The 25,455-nt window shown below is 38.3% G+C and overlaps 1 protein-coding gene across 6 annotated transcripts in view; it reads right to left on the bottom strand.

Annotated features, from left to right (window-relative positions):
• DENND5B (DENN domain containing 5B) overlaps positions 1-25,455 on the bottom strand; it is a 199,561-nt gene that overhangs the window by 24,101 nt on the left and 150,005 nt on the right. For all 6 annotated transcript variants that reach the window (XM_025455527.3, XM_025455528.3, XM_025455529.3 and 3 more), the window contains 4 exons: positions 23,029-23,160; positions 20,663-20,815; positions 19,477-19,555; positions 12,111-12,192 (listed from right to left, as the gene is read on the bottom strand). In XM_025455527.3, the coding sequence (XP_025311312.1) occupies positions 12,111-12,192; positions 19,477-19,555; positions 20,663-20,815; positions 23,029-23,160 (446 nt within the window). The remainder of the gene's footprint in view (positions 1-12,110; positions 12,193-19,476; positions 19,556-20,662; positions 20,816-23,028; positions 23,161-25,455) is intronic.

The following is a 25,455-nucleotide window of genomic DNA, read 5'->3' as shown; positions in this document are numbered from 1 at the left end:
ACTTTATGCTGATTAAACCCTTCAAAGGGTCCATCTGAATCATGAATTCAGTTCCACATCAGAATCACCATTATAACACAAGTACAGAGGCAACACCCTCAGATAAAGCATTTAACACTTGTTTCTTCTTTCAGATTTTATAATGGTCTTGTTTCAGCCTCATGGATACCTGAAATCTGGCAGCTGGTTATTCCTGACCCTCAGGAAAATAAAAGTAACAAAACACCTAATATTTAAGTTTTTATTCACAATAATGGTCTAGGTTTGACTAAATAGCTGTCACAACTTTAATACACTATATTATAGAGATAGGCTTTACTCCACTTATAAAATTCAAAATTCTTTTTTTTTTTTTTTAAGATTTTATTTGACAGAGAAAGAGAGCATATGAGTGAGGGCACAAGTAGGAGGAGGGGCAGAGGGAGAAGGAGGTTCTCCACAGAGCAGGAGGATGCAGATGTGGTGCTCATCTCAGGACCCTGGGGCCATGACCTGAGCTGAAGGCAGATGCTTAATTGCCTGAGCCACATAGGTGCCCCAAATATTTTATTTTTAAGTAATTTCTACACCTAACATGGGACTCAAACTCATAACCCTGAGATCAAGAATTGCATGCTTGATCAACCAACCGAGCCAGCCAGGGATCCCTCTTTCTTTCTTTTATCCTTTCCCTTTTTCCTTTCCTTTTTTTCTCTTAATCCCTGGATCTGAAGATTTAGGTCCTTAAGCTTCAGTGCTGATACATGATCAAAGACTTGATAAACAAGATATAAAGCATTATATCACATTACACAGACACATTGAAGAGGTGGCTTAAAAATAAGTCAGAATGACGAGTTAAAAGCCATTTTTGTAGGGCTTAGCTAACCTCACCTTATTCTAAGAATTTTTTCAGAATTTTTGACACACTTATTTTATCTTTAAAGGACTAATACCAGTATACATGGTCATGAATGGAGAAAGCTGTCATGAGGCAAGCTCTCCCTCTTAGACTCTAGTTCTTACTGATGGTGCTGGCAGTGGTGGGACACTTGACAACCCAATCTGGCACCCCCAGTAAAGCCTATGAAGTAGCACTGGCTCTTCTGCTACCCTGCTAACATTTCCCAAATGATGACACAGTTGACTAAAAGCAACAAAGGGAAAATGGTCAGGCATTTACCACTTAGAGTTCAACAGTATTTAAAAGGTACCCTGTGAGTGCAGTGCCAAGTCAGAGCTCACATAATTGAGGAATACCAAATTGATTCAAAGTGTATTCACTGAAAATGAATCTATAATTGGTCTGATAAGCACTTATGTTGTATAATCTTTTCTTCAGTATTCTTTTACTCTAAAACAGTAAAATCAGGGTACCTGTGTGGCTTAGTTGGTTGAGCATCTGACTCTTTGGCTCGGGTTGTGATCTCAGAGTCCTGAGATTGAGCCCCAGGTCTGCTCTGCACTGGGTGTGGAGCCTGTTTAACAATCTCTCTATCTCTGCCCCTACCCTCACCTCTCTTTCAAAAACAACAAAAACCCAGTAAAATCTACTGAAGTAAGTTTTATGTTTGCCTTAAACAACTATCTGGAGACATCATGATAGGTAAGAATGACAAAGTGAAAAATAATTATAATTTGAAGAAACAATCTGTCTATGGTTAAGGAAAATGAGAAAGACTGGAATACATAATGTACAGTCTATTTTAGGTAGCAATCAGCATCCCCATCATAAAATTATTTGTGCTAGTTGTTTTTGTTTGTTTGTTTGTTTTTGTTTTTGCAAAGAGGCATGAGAATTGGGAGATGAAGCCTCCAGACTCTTCTCCTCAAACCCATCTTATTTACTGGTACCAGGAAAGTAACTAAAATATTGTCTCCTCAATATAATTCCTTTGTTCCAGAACCTTCAAAAACTCACAAGATACACCGCCTGCACTATGCAGGATCAACACTCAAGACTTACTACCCCTCAGCCTCAACATATTTTTTTTTTTTAAAGATTTTATTTATTTATTCATGAGAGACACACAGAGAAGCAGGCTCCATGCAGGGAGCCTGACACGGGACTTGATCCTGAGATCCCAGGATCAAGTGCGGAGCCGAAGGCGGCTGTTCAACCCCTGAGCCACCCAGGCATCCCTCAACAATCTTCCTATTCAAAAAAATTCCATTCCAGACAGCTGACTCATAAGATTGCATTCCACTACCTGAAGTACTTTCTTCTTGTTTCCCTACTTGATTATATTGGTGTTTCAGATCTCAGTTTCTTCTAGATATCTTTCCATGACCATGACAGCATTCAATGACCTCTTCAATTTATGAAATTCTGTAGTCTAATTTACATTTGCCATGTACTGCTTATTTCTTTTACTATTTTTCTCTTGGAATACACTTTTCTCAGCTTGTAAAAGCTCCCTGGGAAAAGGATCCCATTATTCCTTAGCAGCCTTGCAGCCTTATTTGTAAGAGGGCCTAGCACATAATAGGAGCTCAAAAACTGTAGCTTTGTAAATCCGTATCTAACTTTATGCTTTAAAACAATTTATAGGGATCCCTGGGTGGCGCAGCAGTTTGGCGCCTGCCTTTGGCCCAGGGCGTGATCCTGGAGACCCTGGATTGAATCCCACGTCGGGCTCCCGGTGCATGGAGCCTGCTTCTCCCTCTGCCTGTGTCTCTGCTTCTCTCTCTCTCTCTCTCTCTCTGTGACTATCATAAATAAATAAAAATTAAAAAAAAAATAATAAAAAAAATAAAAAATAAAAAAATAAAACAATTTATATGTGTTATTAAATTGTAACCCAAATCTATTAAAAACTTGCTGTGCAGTTATACCATCTGAATCTGCCTTTAACTAGAATAATTTATTATAGATAACTATAATCGAATTCAATATATTAGTATACAAGTATTAACTTCCTGTTAATTCACAGAAAAGCATATATGGTATGGCTTAAATAACTTATTTACCTGATTTATTTCTTTTTAAAAATTATTATTTTTTAAATATTTTATTTATTTATTCATGAGACAGAGAGAGAAGCACAGACACAGGCAGAAGGAGAAGCAGGCTCCACGTAGGAAGCCCGATGCGGAACTTGATCCCGGGACTCCAGGATCACGCCCTGGGTCAAAGGCAGGCACTAAACTGCTGAGCCACCCAGGGATCCCTACTTGATTTATTTCTAACCCTGCTACAAAACTTTCTAATTAAAAATAGTTTCTAGGTACTTTGTCTTATCTGATTATCACAAAAACTAGTAAGAGGGAGATCATCATTATTTCACTTTAAGAATGAGAAAACAGAGTAATTGAGACTAAGTGATCCACTCAAGGTCACAGAAATAATATGTATTATTCTAGAGATGTCATCCATCTTCTACCAGTTACTTTTTCCTCACACTCACATTCTTGGAGAAGTTCCCCTTCCATACCCAGAAGACACAACTCTATTTACCACCATGACCTATGGCCCCATGATCTTAATCCTTTAGCTAGAATGGACTGAATAAGAGGATCTGATCTGAGCCCACTAGATTTTCTCTCAGAAACTAGGCATTAGTATACTGGAAGAAAACCAAGTTAGTTTTTGTTAAGTGCTAAAAATAAGAAATGTTGTTAGAGCCAGGGCTTGGACAAGCATATGCACAATAAAACAGAAAGAAAGGGGAAGGGAGGGGAAGAACAGATGTGAAGGGATAAATAGTGACAATTTGCTTCCAGTGAGACAATGAGAGTAATCTGTGACAAGACTGTTAGGAGCTACAGTTCCTGTTCCTGGGTTCTGGAAGACACGCTCATGTATCTTCAATAAATTCATCCTTTTTTACTGAAGTGGGTTTGAATGGGCTGTTCCCTAAAACCAAAAGGTTTCTAAGAGTTGTAGCATCTCTAAATTTGGAGTTACATTTCCTGAATCCAAAACCAATGCTTACCTCACTGTATCATTAACAAAACCCAGTATTATGCATTCATTCATCCACTTAAGCAAGTATTATTTAGTAGAGAAATCTAATAAATTAGATTAGCCAATTTTAGTTTAAGTTCATATTCTGTACAGACATAAAAATTCCTCAAAATATTTCTTCCCAGGGTAACAAAATCAATCATAATAACTTAATTTTACTGTAGAATAAAGCCAGATGCTCATAAGCACATTATTAGTGCACACATTATTAGTAAAAAGGTGGAACTAGCAACTTTACCCTTAGGTAATTGATTTCCATCTTTATAAAAGGAATTTTTCTAGGATTTACTTAGCATCCTGTTCATTTGTTTACATAGAATACCTAGACTTGGATTACAGTATTCAGTCTCCTTGGTCATGTGATGTTCTACTGTGCCCCTCAACCTGAATTACATTGCCATTAAGAATAAAAGTTCTGTTTGATGACATGTATGTACATGGCTACTCTGGAAAGAAACTGTAATATTGGCAACATCATGATAATCTCCTTTAAATGTAGATAATCTTTACAATTATTTACTATCCCCAGCCTTTCTCTATGGAACAAAAAAATCATTCTATAACTGACAGTTTTGTGATAGTTGGCATCTAAAAAGGTCTTGGGGAGTTGTCTAAGATTCTAATACAAAGGGGACAGCCTTTATGTATATCTGTCCTAGACTCAAAGCTAAGTGAGCAATCTGGTGCCGAGACTCTTGACAACTATGAGGACTCAAAGTGCCAGCGCATTTTTGCCTCAAGAGATAAACCTAGAAAGATAGGAGGTACCAACAGAGACATATGCTCAAAAGACAACACTGACTCAGAAAGGTACACTAATCTTGGAAAGTTTTTTCTTAAATTGTCTGGACTGAAAAAAATCGACGTTTAGGATATCACTTGGGTGTTTTCTTGAAGGAAAAACATATATATCAGTATCCAGGTAATGATTAAGGACTAAAATGAAGCACTTGTCAAAAACCTGGTAATAGGAAAATAATCCTGTCCACTGGGAATTAAAACTCTGAAGTAAACAGATCTTGAATAAGAAAAACAATATATAAAATATCATCTTAAATGGGGAGAATGGAAGCAGAGAAAAGGGAGAAACAACCACGGACAGTGTTTTCTTCACGGCTTCTTGAGGTATCAGTCCCATGAACATGAGGATCACTAGTGCAGAGCTGGGTGATTAGGCTTTCACATCTCTGCTTCTGAAGATAGCAGTCTTCTGATTTTTATCTAGCTTCCAGGTAGAGAACATCCATATCAGTGAAAGAATATCAAGTCACCTGGTTAGGGAAATAATGTTTTGGTTTCATTGGCTTCCTGTGATTCTCTCTTACCTGGTCATAGATGTGACCAGAGTTGACAGATGACTGAACTCTAGCCCCTTACTTTTACATCTCTCTTAGGTATTTGAAGGAAATGTCTTAGTAGGACTCAGTATCTTAGAGTCTGACTATTTTGACTTACTAATTATTTGGTTTCTGAGCTCAGAAAGCTGAAGAGACTCTACCATATGGTCTATGAAGACCTGGAAAGAGTGCTGCTATGTATACCAAAAGAAACTGGAAGTCACACCCATCAGAATGGCTATTGTCAAAAAAATCCAGAAAATAACAAGTGCAGGTGAGGAGGTGGAAAAATTGAACCCTTGTGCATTGCTGGTAGGAATGTAAAGTGGTACAGCTGCTGTGGAAAAAGAGTATGGTGGTTCTTCAAAAAATTAAACATGGAATTACTACATGACCAGGTAATTTCACTTCTGGGTATTTACCCAAAAAAACTAAAAGCAGGGACTTGAACAGATACGTGTATACTCATATTCACAGTATTCACAATAGCCAAAAGATAGAAACAACCCAAATGTCTACTGATAGATAATGGATTACACACACACACACACACACACACATATATATATATACACACATACATATATATGATGGAATTCTTACCCAAAAAAGGAAATTCTGACACATACTACATCATGGATAAACATTACAAACATCTGATAACGAACATTTAAAAAAGTACAATACTAAGTGAAACAAACCAGATACAAAAAGCATGGCTCCACTTAAATGAGCTATCTAAAATAGTCAAATTCACAGAGACAAAAAACCAAACAGTAGGTACTAGTAGCTGGGGGAGAAGGGAGAAAGGGGAATTATTGTTTAATGGACACGGAATTTCAGTTTGGGATGACATAAGAGTTCTGGAGATGGGCAGCCCTGGTGGCTCAGCGGTTTAGCGCTGCTTCAGCCCAGGGCCTGATCCTGGAGACCCGATATCAAGTCCCATGTCAGGCTCCCTGTGTGGAACCTGCTTCTCCTCCCTCTGCCTGTGTGTGTGTCTCTCTCTCTCTGTGTGTCTCTCATAAATAAATAAAATCTTAAAAAAAAAAAACAAAACAAAACACCAAAAGAGTTCTGGAGATGGACAGTGGTGATAGTCACACAATAATGTGAATGTACTTAATGGTAAGTTTTATTTTTATACATACATAATTATTATCTATGTATTTTTTCTTACAATTCAAAGCTAATATACAGTGTTGTATCAGTTTCAGGTGTACCCTATGATGATTCAGCAATTCTATACATTTCTTAGTGCTCATCATGATCAGTGTCCTCTTAATCCCCTTCACCTGTTTCACCCATCCTCTCATCCATCTTCCTTTGTTAACCATCTGTTCTCCATAGTTGAGTCTAGTTTTTTTTGGCTTGTCTCTTTTTTCCCCTTTTGTTCATGTTTTGTTTCTTAAATTTAACATATGAGTGAAATCCTATGGTATTTTTGTCTTTCTCTGACTGCCTTATTTTGCTTAGCATTGTACTCTTCTCTCTGTACTTGTTACAACTGGAAAAGTTTAATTCTTTTTTTTACCATTACCACAATTTTTAAAAAAAGGAGTGCCTGGGTGGCTCAGTTGGTCAAGCGTCCGCCTCTTGATTTTGGCTCTTCTCACGATCTCTGGGTCCTAGGATGGAGGCCTGTATCAGGCTCCCCACTCAGCAAGGAGTCTGCTTGTCTCCCTCTCCCTCTGCCTCTCCCCTGCTCACATATGTGCTTGTTCTTACTCTCTCAAATAAATACATCTTAAAAAAAAAAAAAAGCCACAGAAAGATGGTAGAATCTAAGTGGTGGGTATACTGTGTTCATTATAAAATCTGTTCTTTGTTGGATGGTTAAAATTGTTTTTGATAAAACGTTAGGGAAAAACCACGAGAAGTCTTTTCTTGGCAATGTCTTTCACCTTACTAAACACTTTTTGAAAGCAAATCAAACAATTTTTTTCTTTTTAAAGTAAACTCTATGCCCAACATGGGGCTCAAAGTCAGGACCCAAAATCAAGAGTTGAATGTTCTACTGAGTGAGCCAGCCAGGTACCCTGCTAACCAATCAAGTTTTATTAAAAACATCTAACATTTGGTCAAAACATCACTTGAGGATACTCATGGGTCTTCAGATTTTTTTATAAGACAAAGACTGAAAACTGAAAGCCAAAGTAACCCTTAAGTATTAAGTTCCACAGGACATCAATTTTTACATCTAGTTAGAAGGAGATCTGAGCTATGTTCAGGAAATCTTAGTTCTAGTTCCATTTCTGCTATAAATTGGCAATATGGTCTTAGACTTAACCTGCCTGGGCCTGAGATTCATATCCGTAAAAATAAGCTAAGAAGCAATATGACTTCTTCTATATTCTAAATTTTAATTGGTTAGTAAAATGTTTCTCAGCAATCAACCACCTTTCTAAAGCTTTGAAACTGTAACCAAAATAATTTAACAGCAGTTTGGCCAGTTGAATCAGGTAAAGATATAAAGATATATGCAAAAATGTTAGATGAGTGCATGCATGAGTGCACATGCACGCGTGTGCATGCACCCACACCCACACCCGTCATGAACACTCATGGAGCTTAAAATAGGCGAATCCTTCATTTAACAATTAATGGAGCACCAATTATGTGTTGGACTCCATTAACACTAGCAATTCAACAGTTTTACATGTCTGATAAATTGCCCTTGCTCATGAAATTTACAAATAATGTCAGAAAAGCAAACTCAGGGGATCCCTGGGTGGCTCAGTGGTTTAGTGCCTGCCTTTGGCCCAGGGCATGATCCTGGAGTCCCGGGATCGAGTCCCACGTCAGGCTCCCTTCATGGGGCCTGCGTCTCCCTCTGCTTGTATCTCTGCCTCTCTCTCTCTCTTTCTGTGTGTCTCCCATGAATAAATAAATAAAAAATCCTAAAAAACAAAAAACCAAACTCAACTGTTATGGGGGGGGGCGATTAAAATAGCGGTGTGAAAGAGAGAGACTGGGTAGCTGCTTCATAACAGGTGCTCTGGGCTGGCTTCTTGGAGGAAGCAACATTAGAACTAAGATGCAAATGCCAAGAAGGAGGTTTGGCCTGTGGAAATTCTTTTGGGGCAGGTATTAGAGGAAAGCTATCAGGTGAAGGGAACAAGTAGAAAAAGGCTCCAGGCCAGGAAGCAAGGAAGGCATGCTGGAGGAACCAAAGAAGTGGTAGGAGGTGGAAGAGTAGAAGATAACGCTGTGAGATCAAGTAGGCTCTGCCAAACAGAGCAAGGGATTTGGATTTTATTCTCTAAGATCACCATATTACCTATGGGGAGGGTGAATTACAGTAGGGCAAGCAATGAAAGATTGGAACCGTGATGTAATCCAGGTGAGAAATTATTGGGCTTAGATTAGAGAGGTGACAGTTCATTGATCAAACATTCAGTGGGAACAGGTGAGCAGCAGTGTACCAAGAATTGTACCCTCGAGGTACAAATAAGCTATCTATGCCTGTCTGTCTGTGTAACAGTTCCTATACATTTCCTTTTTACCAGACCTGGTTTAAACACACACATTAAACACAGTATATGTTTTATTTTTAAATAATTAGCCTCACAAAAATATTGTAAAAGAAGTATAGAGTGTTCCTGTATTCCCAGCTTCCCCTAATGTTAACATCGTACATAACCAAACTAGGATATGAATGTTTGTACAATACTATTAGCTGAACTACAGACTAATTCACCAGCTTTCCCTCTTACTTCCTTTTCTGTTCCAGAATCCAATGCAGGATCCCATATTGCATTTGCTTGTCATTTTAGTCTTCTCCAGTCCGTGATAGTTCCTTAGTCTTTCCCCATCTTTCATGACATTGACATTTTTTAAGAGTATTGGTCAATTATTTTGTAGAATGCCCCTTGGTTTGGATATTTCTGATGTAGTCTCATGATTAGATTGAAGTTATGACTAGAATTATGACAAGAATACTGCAGAAGTGATTTATTCTTTTTGGTGTATCATATCTGGGAGTACGTGGTGTCATGTCTTATTACGTTAAACTTTGATCACTTGGGTTTTTTTATTGTTGTTTTGTTTTGAAGATTTTATTTATTTATTTATGAGACACACACACACACACACACACACACACACACACACGGGCAGAGACACAAGCAGAGAGGGAGAAGCAGACTCTATGTAGGGAGCCCAATGTGGGACTCAATCCCAGAACTCCAGGATCATGCCCTGGGCCGAAGGCAGGTGCCAAACTGCTGAGCCACGCAGGTGTCCCTGATCACTTGGTTAAGGTGGTGTCTGCTGCTGGGTTTCTCTACTGTAAGATTATTTTTTCCCTTATAATTAATAAATTCTTGTGGGAAATATTTTGAGACCACACAAATGTCCTGGTTTCACTTTAAACCTTCATCCATAAATTTTTCTTTGTTTTACATTTATTAACTGGAAGGCTTCTGTACAAAAGAGCTATCCTGTTACTCCCATTTATTTACTTAGTTCTTTATATCATAATAGACTCATGGATATTTATTTTACTATATGCGATATACTCCAGCAGTACTACTGTTATTCTGTTGTTCAAACTGTTTCAGATTTGGCCACTGGGAGCTCTTTTAGGCTGGCTCTTGTGTCTTTATTGCATCATGTCCCTTTCTGAGTACTTACTGACTTTTTTGACACTAAAGATTCACTAGCTTCATCCTGTATTTTCCATTTCCCAGGCCTGGAATAAATCACTTCTCTAAGGATCTCCAATTTCTTTCACTGAAGGAAAGTATTTAGGAACCACTATGTGGGTGCTAGGTGAGCTCACTGCTATTTTGGGGTATTACTACTTTTAGGCCCTCTCAGTGGGAAGAGCTTGGAAATATATCAGTGAATGACAGGGGCAGGAAACTGGGGGAGAAGAAATGACTCAAAAGAAGTAGCACAAGGGAATTTTGGGATGATGGAACTGTTCTGTATCATGAGTGTGTGTTTGTGAAAATGCAAAACTACTGGTTTCTAGAATTTAGAAGTATTCTTTTTTTCCTTCACTCCCTTCAGTGTGGTTATATTATTCATTTGTAATACAGTTAGGTTCATTTGTGTTAAGTCTGTATTCCATTTTTGGCTCTCCTTATATTCTGGTTGTTTTTTTTTTTTGTTTTGTTTTGTTTGTTTTTAATATATATGCAATAAAATTCATACTTTCTTGGTTGTAGTTCTATCCATTTTCATTGGAGGAAGGTATTTAGTAACCAATATGCATAGAAATACACAAACACTGTGCCTATTTAGTAAACTTGCTTCTGTTTCTTATAGGGATATAGGTTAGTAATTCTGAAACTCTTATGGGTATACGAGGGTTGCACATATAAGGAAATATATTATAGATAATAAAAGCCAAGTTTTTTATGATTGGAGAGAGAAATTACAAATAAGAGAACAGATCCCTGTAGTATTGAATCGGAATCCTAAATATCCTTATGAATTCATGGTTTAAAAATAAATGTCTGTGTAGTATGTAAAAATATATATACACATATAAATAAAGTCAGAAGCAGAAATAAATATATATGTATGCACATGCTTGAGTAATAATACACATTTGTTTCTAGGCCTATTTTGGGTTCTTTTTACTTATTTATTCATGAGAGACACAGAGAGAGAGAGAGAGAGAGAAGAGAGGAGAGAGAGAGAGAGAGGCAGAGACACAGGCAGAGGGAGAAACAGGCTGCATGCAGGGAGCCTGACGTGGGACTCGATCCCAGGTCTCCAGGATCAGGTCCTGGGCTGAAGGCGGCGCTAAACCACTGAGCCACCCGGGCTGCCCTATTTTAGGTTCTTTACATTACCTCATTTTATTTTACAAAAGATTTATTTACTTGAAAGAGAGAGAAAGAAAAAGAGAGAGAGAGTGCATGTGCACAGATGGGGGAGGAAGAGAGGGGAGGGAGAGGGACAAGCAGACTCTGCACTGGGCCCCCACATGACCCTGAGATCATGATCTGAGCTGAAACCAAGAGTCAGACGCTTAAACAACTGTGCCACCCAGGTGCCCCTCACTAAATCTTTATACCAACATTTTGAAAGAAAGACTATTATTATCCCATTTTACAAGTGAGAAAACTGGGAGTATAAGTAATTGCCTGGGGCCATAGTAGTGCATGGCAGAGCTGAAACAGCAACCTCTGTAGGCAGCTATACCAAGCTGCCACTCTTAAAAGCTATGCTTTTCAGTTGCAAGTATCTAACAAACCAAATAAACTTCGATAATTAATATTACGAAAGCAATAAACCATAAAAGGAAAGTTAAGAGTTCTGAGGTTTAACATTGACTTTAAATCTACATATTTTAAGAGCTAAGTATTGTACCTAAAATATTTAAAAGACAAAAAGCATGTCTTCCTCATTCAGTAAATCTATTTTATATATCTCCATGCTTTCTAACAATTTCTAAGACCAAAAATTGCAAATGGTAATTCTCAGATTTGCATTTGCTTAAAATTAAACCTACCTGACAGTAATCTTTCTGCCAAGTAACCTGTCATCATTTGCAGTTTTTTTTTTTTTGGTCTGTGTCTGTGGGCAGCAAGTATTTAAGGAGGTTTTAAAAAACTGAACAAAAGAAATTATAAAATAATTTAGCTACTTTAAAACTCTTCTCAGTTCCATTTTCCCTTTGAATTTAATGTCAGGGAAAAAATAATAGTATAAAAACAAAATAAGCAAGATTACAAAAAATGTTTTCTTCAGAATATGTAAGCAAAAAATACACATAGTCATAATTAATTGAGCAATGTAAGTGAAAGCCATAAATATTTGACAATTATCTTCAAGTGCATATATGTGTGTATATATATATATATATATACCTCATGTCTTGGATAAGAGAGACCCTGAGTGTTGGCAACATAACTCCTGAGTCAGATTTTCTTCTTTCTGGTCCAAGGGCAACTATGTAAAAAAATATCAGCAAAGTATTAGAAAAATAATAGCAAGGACAAAAAAAATATCTACATGGTTCACATTCTATAAATAAATACTTTAAAATTACCTTGAAAAGAACAAATTTTAAAGACAACAGAAAAGCTCAAACTTTTCCCCCTGAATGTTGTTACTTTATTAATACAGTAAAACAGCTATTTTCTTTCTACTTAATCAGGGGCTGCATTTGGAAATTTAAAATGAATCATAAAAGCCCACTTAGCAAATAATGCAATGTGTGCAAATTTTGGCCATGAGGACCAGTCATTTTCTAAAGTTATTCATTCTAATAATCTCTGGGTAACTGCAAGAAAGCAATCATATAATTTCCTTATATTGTGAAAGAGTGTTTAAAATGGAAAATCTGAGTCTGGGCTCTCCAGCCTGGTAAATTTCTACTTCAAAGTTCAGAATCCAAAGTATAGAATAAACATCATGCAAAGTGAGTAATCTAAGTGGACATTCACAAGTATAATGTCTATGAGTCATTTTCTTTGGACCTTGAATGGTTAACATTTGTAAAAGGGAAGATTGTTCCCTTTTATAGCAATAACTAAGCAATCAATTGTTAGCTAACGTATAAAGTTGGAGTGCTCAATCTCATTTTAAATGAGATGGTGTGGAGTTCTGTATCTCTGTACTTTATCTCCATTTTCCTATCTGTAAATGAAAACTAAATTGCAACATCACACTTAACAAATACACTGTTAGCATTAGAATTTAAGAAGTAGGCTTTACTGTATATTAAACCCACATTTCTCAGTTTTTATTTTTTTTAAAGATTTTATTTATTTATTCAAGAGAGACACAGAGAGAGTCAGAGGGAGAAGCAAAGCTCCCCACAAGGGGCCTGATGCAGAACTCAATCCTGGACACTGGGATCACGCCCTGAGCCAAAGGCAGACGCTCAACTGCTGAGCCACCCAGGTATCCCACTTTCTCCCTCTACTTTAGAGGGGCTAGGGTATAGTGTGGAAACACACAGGTATGTTTAAAGCTGGCACTGTACATTCTGTTATATTAGGATCTGCACGTTTCTGCAGCTGGTGAAAAAGGCTAGGCTAATACTTGGCAGGTATGAATGAGTATGGACAGGGCTGCCAGGACAAAGAGACTGTGGCCAGGCCAACCTAAAGGCAGTTCTTTTGAGGGCCTTCCACACCAGGTGGGTGATAAATGGGCCATTTGTCAGGGCAGTTTCAGATGGAGTTTTCAATGGGTTATTAAAAGCACTGTTTTATCTTGATACCTAGGAGGTAACAGGCACCAAGGAAACTGTTCCAGAGATTTGCAGGGAATATGCTAGATTAATCTTCCTGTCTGAGACTTTCACCATTTAAAAAAAATATTTTTATTAATGAGACACAGAGAGAGAGAGAAAGGCAGAGATATAGGCAGAGGGAGAAGCAAGCTCCTTGCAGGGAGCCCGATTCAGGACTCGATCCCGGGACTCCAGGATCATGCCCTGGGCCAAGGCAGATGCTCAACTGCTGAGCCAGCCAGGTGTCCCAAGACTCTCACTATTTAAGTGTGTTAATGAAAGTACATCTCTCTGTTTGGATGAGAAAGTGAAATAGTTCAGAGAACACTTCTACACTCCAGATGATTAGATGGCATGAAAGAGGGCCGTATCAGTGATAATAGGTTGAAAGAGGGAAAAGAGAAAAAAAGATTATGAGGCAGGAGAAAGGAAGTGAAACCATAATCAGCAACTTGGCTAGAGGGAGACAAAACAACGAGAAGGAGTCGTGCCTCTGGAAGCAGCAGAGAGCAGGCAAGACACTTAATTGATAAAAGAGGAGGCTGACAATGAAAGAGCGGCAGCATCCATAAGAAGAGCATTCATAGACCTAAGCATTTTCTGGGAATTCTTTTTTTTTTTTTAAAGATTTTATTTATTTATTCATGAGAAAGAGAGAAGAGAGAGGAAGAGACACAGGCAGAGGGAGAAGCAGGCTCCATGCAGGGAGCCTGACATGGGACTTGATCCCAGGTCTCCAGGATCATGCCCTGGCCGATGGTGGTGCTAAACTGCTGAGCCACCCAGGCTGCCCTGGGAATTTTATTTTGGAACCCTATTTCCCCCATTCTTCCCTGATCAATGTCTCTTAAACATGTGATGTACTTTTTTCATGTCTCCTGCAACCTGTTAAAGGTCTTTAGCTCACCCTTTAACACTCCTCTATCTTTCTCCTTGTTTATAGCCTATTTATTAGCATTTTAGATTGGGAGCACTCTAGCCAGTAGTTAAGAACATGGCTTTCTCAAACTCTACAGATAACTTAGCAGCTCATTGACTTTGGTGAGCTGTTTAACCTCTTCATGGTCTATTTTCTCATCTGCAAATTGGAATCAGAATTAATACGTGCCTTATTCAAATAGATGCAAAAGCACTTAGAAAATAGTGCCTGGCACAAAGTAAGTTCTCAGTAAATAAAATGAAACTCAGTTTGCTTGCTTGCTTTATTTAAGATTTTATTTATTTATTCATGAGAGATAGAGAGAGAGAGAGAGAAGCAGAGACACAGGCAGAGGGAAAAGCAGGCTCCATGCAAGGAGCCCGATGTGGGACTCGATCCCGGGACTCCAGGATCACGCCCTAGGCCAAAGGCAGGGGCCAAACCGCTGAGCCATCCAGGGATCCCCGAAACTCAGCTTTAATTTTGTCTCTCTGTGAAATCTTTCCTGAATATGCTCTCTTTCCAAGGTACACTGTTAGAGGTTATTCTCTCTAACAGGACCTGTGAAACTGAACATCTAATATAAACTTAGCATAATTTAACCTTTCTCCTGCTATTAAACTATATGCCTCTTGAGGCTCAGTCACATCCTTTTTTAGAATACCCACAGGGCCTGGTGGAGGCTCCATACCACATATATGTCAACAAATATTCATGGAGGAAGATGAGACTATTTAGGGCCAGATGGCGGCAGAGCCTCAAATGACAAGTGAGAAATCTGTAGAATTCCTAGGAAGGGGGAGAGGATTCTGAAAAGAATGCTATGCTCCTGAGTGCTTTTTAGTTAAGTTATCAAACAGTGACAGTAAGATGGTATAAGAGAAATAAGGGAGATGAGCTAGAAGTTATTTCAAAGGCCAGTTTATGGATGAACTAAGACTGTGCCAGCCAGGGAGAACAAAGAGGATAAATACGTAGTGGGAAAAGACACAGAACTTCATGACTTGATTTAGAAAGTGAGCAAGACTCAAGAGTAAAAAAAAAATTAAGTATAAATATAAAATGATTTAATAAAAATAATCTCATTGAGTTATTACTTTCCTTTGGATTTGTTAATCTTAATGTTGCCAATGAAGAAAGTGAGGCTCAAAGAAGTGAAGAATCCTGTTCAATTGTATATACTCATCAAAAGGGGCAGAGTATTCTGATGTCATGTCCAGTGGGCTGTTAATATTATAAATGACTTTCTAGCTTCTAAACTTGAGAGAAGAGTCTGATGACATTAAATAACATGGAGAGAAGGGAGAAAGCCTAATAGGGACCGAGGGAGAGGTGCTGAGACAATTAGTTTGTTTTCAGATGTGCTGAATTTGAGGTCCCTCTGGGCCATTAGGATGGATGCATAGGAACTAGGGCCAGAGAAAGAGATTTGTGAATAATCTGCTAATCCGATAGCTGGAGTTTGACAGGGGAGTAGGCAATAGTAGTTATTATGATTTGAATTATGTCCCCCAAGAAGATGTAGAAGTTCTATCTCCCAGGACCTGTAAAACTTGACCTTATTTGGAAATAGGTTCTTTGTAGATGATCAAGTTAAGATGAGGTCATGAGGGTGTACCGTAATCCAATGTGACTGGTGACCTTATAAAAGGGAAATTTGGGTACAAAGATAGACATGAGTAGAGAAAAGACGATGTGAAGACATGTGGAATATGCCACTTAAAGCCCAAGACATTTCTGAGATGACCAGAAGCTAGGAGGGGGAGCGGAGGACAGGTTTTTCTTCACAACCCTCAGAAGAAACCACCCCTGCTGACACCTTGATTTTGGATTTCTAGCCTCCAGAACTGTGAAACAATAAATTTCTGTTGTGTAAGGCACCTAGTTTGTGGTACTTTAATACGACAGCCAGGAAAGCAATACAGTAGTTTATTAGTGACTTTGGAGGGAACAGTTCAGAAGCCTGTGAGCAGAAAGTATTTAATGCGTGAAGCCATACATTTCACCTAGAGATCTAAACTCTGAGAAGGTTTCCATGGAATCTACTCCAGAAGAGAAATTTATACACCACTTAAATGCAAGCATATATTACTATTTATTTCAACACACTCAAATATAATAGGCCACTTTCTCCTTCAACATAAACACTTGTAGACTTAATATTTAGCTGCAGAAACTCCTTTTGTGTATCTGCCTGAATCAAAGCTGCTACACAGTAAGTTTGCAGAGCAGAGACTGTATATATTGTTTTTATAGAATCATCTAGAGTCTACAGGCAAGTAAGCGATTAATAGAAAACTTTTTTTTTAAAGTGAGTTCTATACTCAATGTGGGGCTTCAACTCACAACCCTGAGATCAAGAGCTGCATACTCTCTACCAACTGCCTGGTGCCCCTAACAGAAAAAATGTATTAAAGATTTATTTGAGATGGAGAGAGCGAGCGAGAGATAGTGCAAGCATGTGTGTGCCTGAGCCTATGAACAGGGGGAAGGGCAGAGTGAGAGGGAGAAGTAAATTCTCTGCTGAGGAGGGAGCCCAAAGCAAGACTCTATCCCAGTACCCTGGGACCAAGACCTGAGCTGATGGCAGATGCTTAACTGACTGAGCCACACAAGCACCTCTTTAATAGAAAAATCTTGATGAAGATAATTGAAGAGTATCTCAAAATTCTTGAGCTAGACCCAGAATAACCATTTAAAAGCAGTATTTCCACTCTCTCCTGCATCTTCCTCCACTCCTTGCCAAGGAGTGATTTAAAAATCCACTTAAAATTTAGTGGATTTAATTGAAGTTAAATAAAATTTAGATAAAGTCTATTTTAAAAAATTAAGATAATCTACCCTGCTATGGTTTTCTTGCTAAGAAAGACTTTTTCCATTTGTCTACAACCCTTAAAATGTCTCTGACTCCTGTTTAGTGTTGCTTCTGAAGTAACAGTAATGATCTATCATCGAGTCTCATCCTGGTTGAATGTTAGTAACAGCCGTGTGTTCAAACCTACTGTGAATTTCTAAGTACATAGAGGATCTCCCCTTAATATGAGAATACAGACTGTTTACTGTCATTAATTAGGATGCTTAACAGTTGGTAAACAAGAGTATTTTTTGGGAAAAAAATCCACCCAGATTTAAAAGCAGAAAAGTCAATAACTGCTAATTTCCATATAATTAGAACACACTGCTTCTCGATAATGAAATATTTTATTTTCAAGTTAGTGTTTTTATATATATTTCACACTGTCATATTTTAAAATCCTAACTTCGTGGGCTGAATCATCAGAAGTGTTACAGCAATATTTATAATAAAACCCACCCTTCCTAACAGACAGTAAATTTGATTCCAAAAGCTTCATGGCTTACATTAATCCTACTTAGGACCAGTAAAATATTTAGCCTGTGTTCATACTTTGTGTGTGTTCACTGTTTTGTCACTAGCCTTTCATCAACACTTGACAGTGCAGCATAAATAGTGACTACATGAGGCTCTAACACATTTGATACTTCTTAGCCTTGACTTCAGAGTTTTGCTGGTCCTACTACTGGCCAATAAAAGGCCACTGCAAACAGCTGAGTCTCTGGTCGCTACCTCAACCACCCACCACTTGACCAGCCAAAGCCATGAAATTGCTGGTGTTGCCTGGCAGCTGCTCACTCTAACAGGTGGGCACATTCTCGCATGCTTCATTTGGCAAAAGAGCCAAATGTTTCCATCTCCCTGCCTTAACTAGGCTCAGTTTTCCAAAATTTCATCCTACAAATGGCTATTACTTCCTAGGAATTTATTTTTTCTAATTAGGGTAAGCTACCTTGGTTACGGTTTTATGATCCGAACAGCTAAATTTTCTATAAACGTAAGTAAATGACAGAGATAGGGCATACACCAATGCATTTTTACTTTTTTCAACAGAAAATGGGGCAAAGAGATGGATACTAGAAAATGCTTTTAAATTTAATCTCAATCTTTACAAATATAATTATATCTTAGGACATTAGGACCTTGATATTCTCTTTAGTGGAGCTCCAGGATAATCTAGTATCAAATTCACATTCCTAGTTGTCTCAGCAAATACATTTAAAAACGAGGTTTCCAACAATAAATACCATATTTAGGGTAGTATTGCAATGAGGGAATGGAAATAGGGTATGCTTCAATCATATTTGCAATACTTAAGCTGGTGGTTGGCTTATGAGTTTTTAAAAATATTTTAAAAAATATTTAAATATTTCTGAATATCTAAAATAACCCATTATTTTAGAAAAGGTTTCCAAATAGCTGATTCACTATAAAACATTTTATCTCTTATTAGCTTTCCACCATTACTACTGCTTTTTGTGAACTAGATGGTTATTTTATTTATTATTTTTTAAAGATTTTATATACTTGAGAGAGTGAGTGAGCGATCAAGAGAGCACAAGCTATGGAAAGGGAGAAGTAGGCTACCCGTCAAGCAGGGAGCCCGAGGTGGGGCTCGATCCCAGGCGCCAAAAGCAGTTGCTTAACCAACTGAGCCACCCAGACAACCCTAGATAGTTATTTTACATAAAGAAAAATACATAGAAGGCAGCACATCTAGAAACTCTATGTAACTCTAATTAGTAAAAGTATACTAACACTTCTAACATGTGATGTCTTAGGATAAATTGAAGAAATCTGACTCCTGAAGACTTTTGAGACATATACATACATGTTTTTTTCTGTGAAAGATTATTAATGATGGTTATAAAACCTCTTTAAGAAAAAAATCCAGTATATACTACACCTTAACACTGGTGAGAGTTAAGGTATACTTGTATGATCCTTTACAATTCATTAGGGGTTTCCACATGTTATCTTAACATCATAGTTTTACATAGCTTAATATTAGTTCCTTTATCCTGTGGATAAGGAAGCTGAAGATCAGAAAGGTCAAGGTCTCACAGCTAGTAAGTAATATTGCTTCTTCTACTTTATCTCACTACTGGCAAGATGGGTAAGTTTCAGCCTGAGAGAGAGGTAAAGACAAAGCCAAATGGTATTGATTCTTCACAGGTTCTACTGCTGCCAGTTCTGTAGAAATAATCAATGAACTCTCACCTGGCGATTCTGCAAGGTGCTCTTGCTTCTCTTCTCTGTCCTGAAACTGAATTAAATGTGACCACAAAGCTGATTTCCCCTGAAATTATAAGGTATAAAAAATTTTTCATTTTATAAGATATAATTAATCAAAAAATAATTTCTCATCAAAACCATTCACACTGAAATGGTCATTTTGAAGTCTGGAGATCCAAGCTCATCCATTCTTATCTGTGTGATATTCTGAGCAACTCACTTCATGTGAAATGGGTGTCATCCTTTGCCTCACTGGAAAGATTAATAGCAGCCTAGGGAAAGGCAGCTAAACAAAAGGCCAGAGTACAGGCACGGAGCTTTCTGACTTCAGCTAAGCTGGTACTTAGTTGTATATAATTAGGACGATCTACACTGGCCACACTAGTAACCACAGAATGAAAAGGCTCTAGCAGCACAGAATTTAATTGTGTACATCCATATACAAAATATATTTGGATGTACAGAATAGCAACTAGGGAAGAAAACTGGAGCCAGAGGAGAAGGAGCAAAGGGGAGGAAGAAAGAACATGCCCACAACAGAAGAAAAAAATCAGAATAGGAGATAAAGAGAAACAAAAGCAAAGAAACTACCTGAATTTTTCTACCCTGAATAACTACATAACTTAAAATGGTAAAGAACTGTTAATTCTGGCTAACAGATTTTTTTCCTGAACAGTGACGAAGGCAGACACTTAATGGAATCAAGAGGATATAACCTCTGCAGTAAATGTGCTGTTTTATCCTTTCCTGTTTACCATGAAAGAGCCCCAAACCACCTCTTAATCATGGGTTTTATTTTCTTTTTCTGGAATTAAAAAGCCTGTGGTGCATTTCTAGTCATCCTGTGACAAAGAACCATAACCTTTAATTTTTATATCGTTTTCTCCTTCTTTTCCTTTTTTTTTTTTTTAAAGATTTACTTATTTATTTTAGAGAGAGAAAGAAAGAGCATGGGAGAGAGGGGCAGAGGCAGAGCGAGAGAAAAACTCAAGCAGACTATGTACTGAGTATGGAGCCCAACTTGGGACTCAATCTCATGACCCTGAGATCATTGACCTGAGCTGAAATCAAGTCGGAAGCTCAACCAACTAAGCTACTAAGTGCCTCTCCTTGTACATTTCTGGGCAGCGTTCCTAATCAGCCATGTCACCAGGACCTCCTGAGATTATACCTGCTTGATCTGTAAGCCGTGGCTCCATATTCTTTCCAGTAGGTCACAGAGGCTGGCAATTAAGGTGTTCTCTTCTAAGCCAGTTATGTTTGCTTCTCCATGGCCCAGTTCCACTGCTTCATGTCCCATTTTCTCCACCAACATGCGTTTTGTCTGAAAGCATCATGTGTGAGTACAAGTGTTAACCCAGCAGTGAAGCCAAAATCCAACAAGTCAACCAACCACTAGATCAGAGACCTGGATTCCCTTCATTATACTACTTTTTTAAACATTTTATTTTTTAAATTTTAAAATTTTTTCTAAGATTTTATTTATATGACAGAGAGAGAGAGCGAGAGAGAGTGAGAGAGCAAGTGAGCACAAGCAGGGGGAGTGGTAGGCAGGAAGAAGCAGGCTCCCCACAGAGCAGGGAGCCTGATGTTCATCCCAGGACCCTGGGGTCACAACCCGAGCTGAAGGCAGATGCCCAGCTGACTGAGCCACTCAGGTACCCTAAACATTTTAAGAAATCTCTACACTCAACGTGGGGCTTGAACCTATAATCCCAAGATCAAGCACTGCATGCTCCATCAACTGAGCCAGCCAGGCATCCCTTTCATCATACTTCTAATTGTAGAATTTAATCACTCTGGGAAAAGTGTCTTAATTTCTGTGGTCAACTAACTACAGTAATATCATATACTTTTAGTATTTTGTTAGATAAATAGGGGGTCCACCAGAGGGAGATTAGGATACTATTTTATCTATCTATCTATCTATCTATCTATCTATCTATCTATCTATCTATCTATCTATCATCAATCATCTATCTTTTTGCCTCCCACAATACTATTTTAAAGTATCCCATGTAAACCCTTAGGATCGATTATCTTCGGATTACTATCTACAGTAACACTGGGGAATTACACTAGACCCATAAAATGTACTGTCAGAATCTGAAACCCATCCTGTTACAACTAACCCTCCACTGTCCCTGCATCTTGGCATACTGAAGATATCTGCAGTTAGTTTTGATTGCACTTACGCAAAAACCACAACACATATAGGCAGCTCCAAATTTTTTTAGAACTCCCTAACTGGTGAACCAGGACTCTTTTTTCCTTCCTCTTTTCCTCTTTTATCTTGTCTCTGCTCATGAGTATGTACCAGAAAATGGAAGGGAAGTGGAAATCAGCTTCAAGTAAATAATTCACCGCAGTCTTAGATGTACTTATAAAATGTAAAGTGAGAAAGAATCTAGTTGCTTTAGGTGGGGACCTTGTCTCTGATTCAACACTGTGTGCTGATGCTGAAAATAGTGCATTTATTGAATATACACAGAAGGTACTCAAGAAATGACTCAAATAAAAGGATGAAATTGGGATCCCTGGGTGGCTCAGTGTTTCAGCGCCTGCCTTCTGCCCAGGGCATGGTCCTGGAGTCCCAGGATCGAGTCCCACATCGGGCTCCTTGCATGGAGCGTGCTTCTCCCTCTGCCTGTGTCTCTGCCTGTCTCTCTCTGTGTCTCTCATGAATAAATAAATAAATCTTAAAAAAAAAAAAAGGATGAAATTACTGGCTAAAATGATGTTCTGAATCTTGTTAATTTGTATTACTACCTTTGATAAACATGGATATTTAAGAAGAGACTAGTGTGTGATATACACAAAACTACAACACAGCTAAGGTCTTCTTCCTTATGGGTATATGTACGTGTATGGACACGGACAATGTTCTTTTTTTTTTTTTTTTTTCGGACAATGTTCTATACAAAAAAATGTGTTGCCTTTCATATAAAATGACCACATTCCTGATGCAAGTTACTTCTTTTAAGTAGGCTCTACACACCCAATGTGAGGCTCAAACTCTTGAGATTAAGAGTCGCATGTTCTGGGCACCTGGGTGGCTCAGTCAGTTAAGTGTCTGACTGTTGATTTCAGCTTAGGTCATGATCTCAGTGTAGTGAGATCTAGCCCCAAGTCAGGCTCTGTGCTCAGTGAGAAGTCAGCTTGAAGTTTCTCTCCACCTGTGCAGCATGCACCCCCCATTCCCCCGCCCAAACTTTCTCTCTAAAAAACAAAACAAAATGAACAAAACCAGAGTCACATGCTCTACTGAATGAGCCAGCCAGGCATCCCACAGCTTTTAACTTACTTACTATCTGTTCATGCTAAAGAGGAAGACAGCAATGAAAAGACTGAAAAGGTGAGAAAAACTGCAGGGCTCCCATGTCACTGATTCTATGGGCAACATAGAACCCACAAAGGTTCATGAGCTCAGTAAAGAACTTATGAGGTTTATCCTCAGTTAAAGTTTTTCTCTAGGAAAGCTACAAGCTCAAATGGGAGTTGAGTGCACACTGTCTCACATCAGTGAGTAATACGTACCTTCATTCTACATTCTTTTAATAAGCCTTCTACAAATTTGCAGTTGGTTTGTGCAATCACTGCAGGCGAGAGGTCTGACAATTTGGGTTGCCTCAGGTTTTTTCCTAAACTTCGTGCCTCTTGCATATATTTCTAAAAATTAAAGAGTACTTTTAATACACAAATATCAGATATTCTCCTGACTTTTAACATTACACAAACAAGTGAGAAAAAACAAGATGCAAAAAAGGCTGTAAGTGTATTCATGCACTAGCAATTCAAGTTTTAGCACTACCAACAGGCAGAGGACAGTTTGTATTTCCCCCACTCCCCAGTTGTTAACTCCTGTGAAAATGAGGGCACTTGAAATCGTGTCAGGTTAAAACACATTCATAATAAGATGGAGCTCACCTCGTTTAATCTTTTTATTGGGAATACCCAAGGTTGTGATTAGTCAGGATCATGACAGGGATGAAAAAAATTTGGGTTTCTAAATTACGAATCCAAGGTTCTCCAAGAACTCAGATCACTGGTTTCTTCCTGTCCCACAGATCAAGATACTCAACATACTTCTAGTCTCTTGGACAATGCTCTTCAAACCAACCCTTTGTTCTAATCAAGTCACAACAGTAAAATCAGGAGCTCCAGAATCTGGTTGCAACTAACTTTATAACCTCAGGCATATTTGCTTATTTGTAAAACGGGCATAAAACACACTCTCCCACCTCACAAGAAAGACTATGAACTCACTCTGAACATGTTTGCTACATTCCCTCCCTTGCCTTGTTCCATAATCGAGAGAAAGCAGAGACATTATATTACTTTCAGAGATAGTGATAGCTCAGAGAGAAACCCAGAAACTCAGAGACCCAGTCCACTGCTCTTGAGCTTTAGTTAGTGAATGTCCGGGGGAAAAAATCACTACAGGTTATTATCACCGTACATCTGTTGTCTCTCTTCTTCCTGTGCCACATGCAAAAGCTCATCTAGATACTTATGTTTGCATCAGGACCATAAAGCAGAATCTCTAAAATGTCCAAGTGTCTTAGGGCCATATTTATAGAATGACTACTCTAAGTTATATAGTAAAACTAGCAGTTTGTTGAGGGGAGAGAGATTGTGAGCCAGCACATCCTCCCACACACACATATGTGAAATCTATCTTTACTATCTCAAGGGAAGAATTTTATATTATAAGGGAAAATGTGTAAACTCCTTTACATTCTCTAAATAAATGGGAGTTTGTACATTTACAGTATTTCCCCTTTGGAAGAAAACTGATCTGCTAAATCTTGTACAAATTTCTAAAAATCCCCACTGATTAGGGATTCAACTAATCAGTTTCCTGCTGTTGCATAAACAAAATAATCCGTTTCCTTTCCAGTGCAATCATTTTAAGGACAGATTTTTAAAAAATGAGTGCTGTAAGAATTCCTATAATACTTGTGTATGCATCTTTCTGCTTCAAATCTCTTTTGGGAGGGTCAAAGAAATAGGGAAAATTGAGAATGAAAGGTAACTATCACCTCTGGTATAAACAAATATTAACTGCCATGTGTTAAAGGGGTTGTTTCTCCTCAGCCTCAATTCCTCTACTTTAGGACTTATGCAAAGGCAGAGAGAACTACTAGGACTTAGTTCTCAGGAAAAAGTAAGGATCAAATTTAGCTTAGAAAGAAACATACTGGCTAGAAGAAAAGGAGTGAGAAACACAGGCAAGAGGCTAGGAATAGGTCCTGGCATTTCTCTTTCTTCTGATATATATCAACAATTAGATTTTAAGTCCATATTAGATTAAGAATTTAAGCACTGTTAAAGTTTACATTCTATTTTACAAATGAAAATAAGCTAGAATGGGGCTATCCTTTGGCCATATTTACCAAGCACACAGCACATACAGGGCAGTAAAATTATTAGCCAACGGCAAACTCCACAGGGCCAAGTCTCCTCTCGAGCAGCTCTGCTGAAGCCACAGAATGAGCAACATCCCTTGGATGTGCACATGAAGGATACAGGGTGTGTGTGCGTGTGCGTGTGGTGGGCATGAGGCCTTTCCTCACATCAAGAAGTGATGTTGCCTCTGTATATTGCAAAAATAGAGTACTTGCCTTAACGGTAAACAAGTGATGATAAAGATGTAATTTTCTTTGGGGCAGCTGGAGGAAAAGGTGTACTTTAAGGTGAAAAATGGAGAAGAAAGAGAAACCTTTCACAAGGAATGTTTTTGTAAGAAAGCCTATCTCACTACTAAAAGGAAGTGACCCTAGATTTCTATTATGTCTTTTTTCATTTCTGTCAAAGCCTCAAACTACAAATCAGGAGTCCTATGATACTCTTGCTCTCAGATAGCTGCTGATTGCAACCTGGTATACTGGGTTACTGGGAAGAGTATCAGTCAGTTTGGCTTTCAGCAGTCCTGGGCTATAGGCCCAGCTCTGCCTTTGGGTG

This window comes from Canis lupus, chromosome 27 (assembly GCF_003254725.2).
Source record: "Canis lupus dingo isolate Sandy chromosome 27, ASM325472v2, whole genome shotgun sequence".
Lineage (NCBI taxonomy): Eukaryota > Metazoa > Chordata > Mammalia > Carnivora > Canidae > Canis > Canis lupus.
The sequence above is the reverse complement of the archived record's forward strand: the minus strand, read 5'-3'. Positions and strand labels throughout refer to the sequence as shown.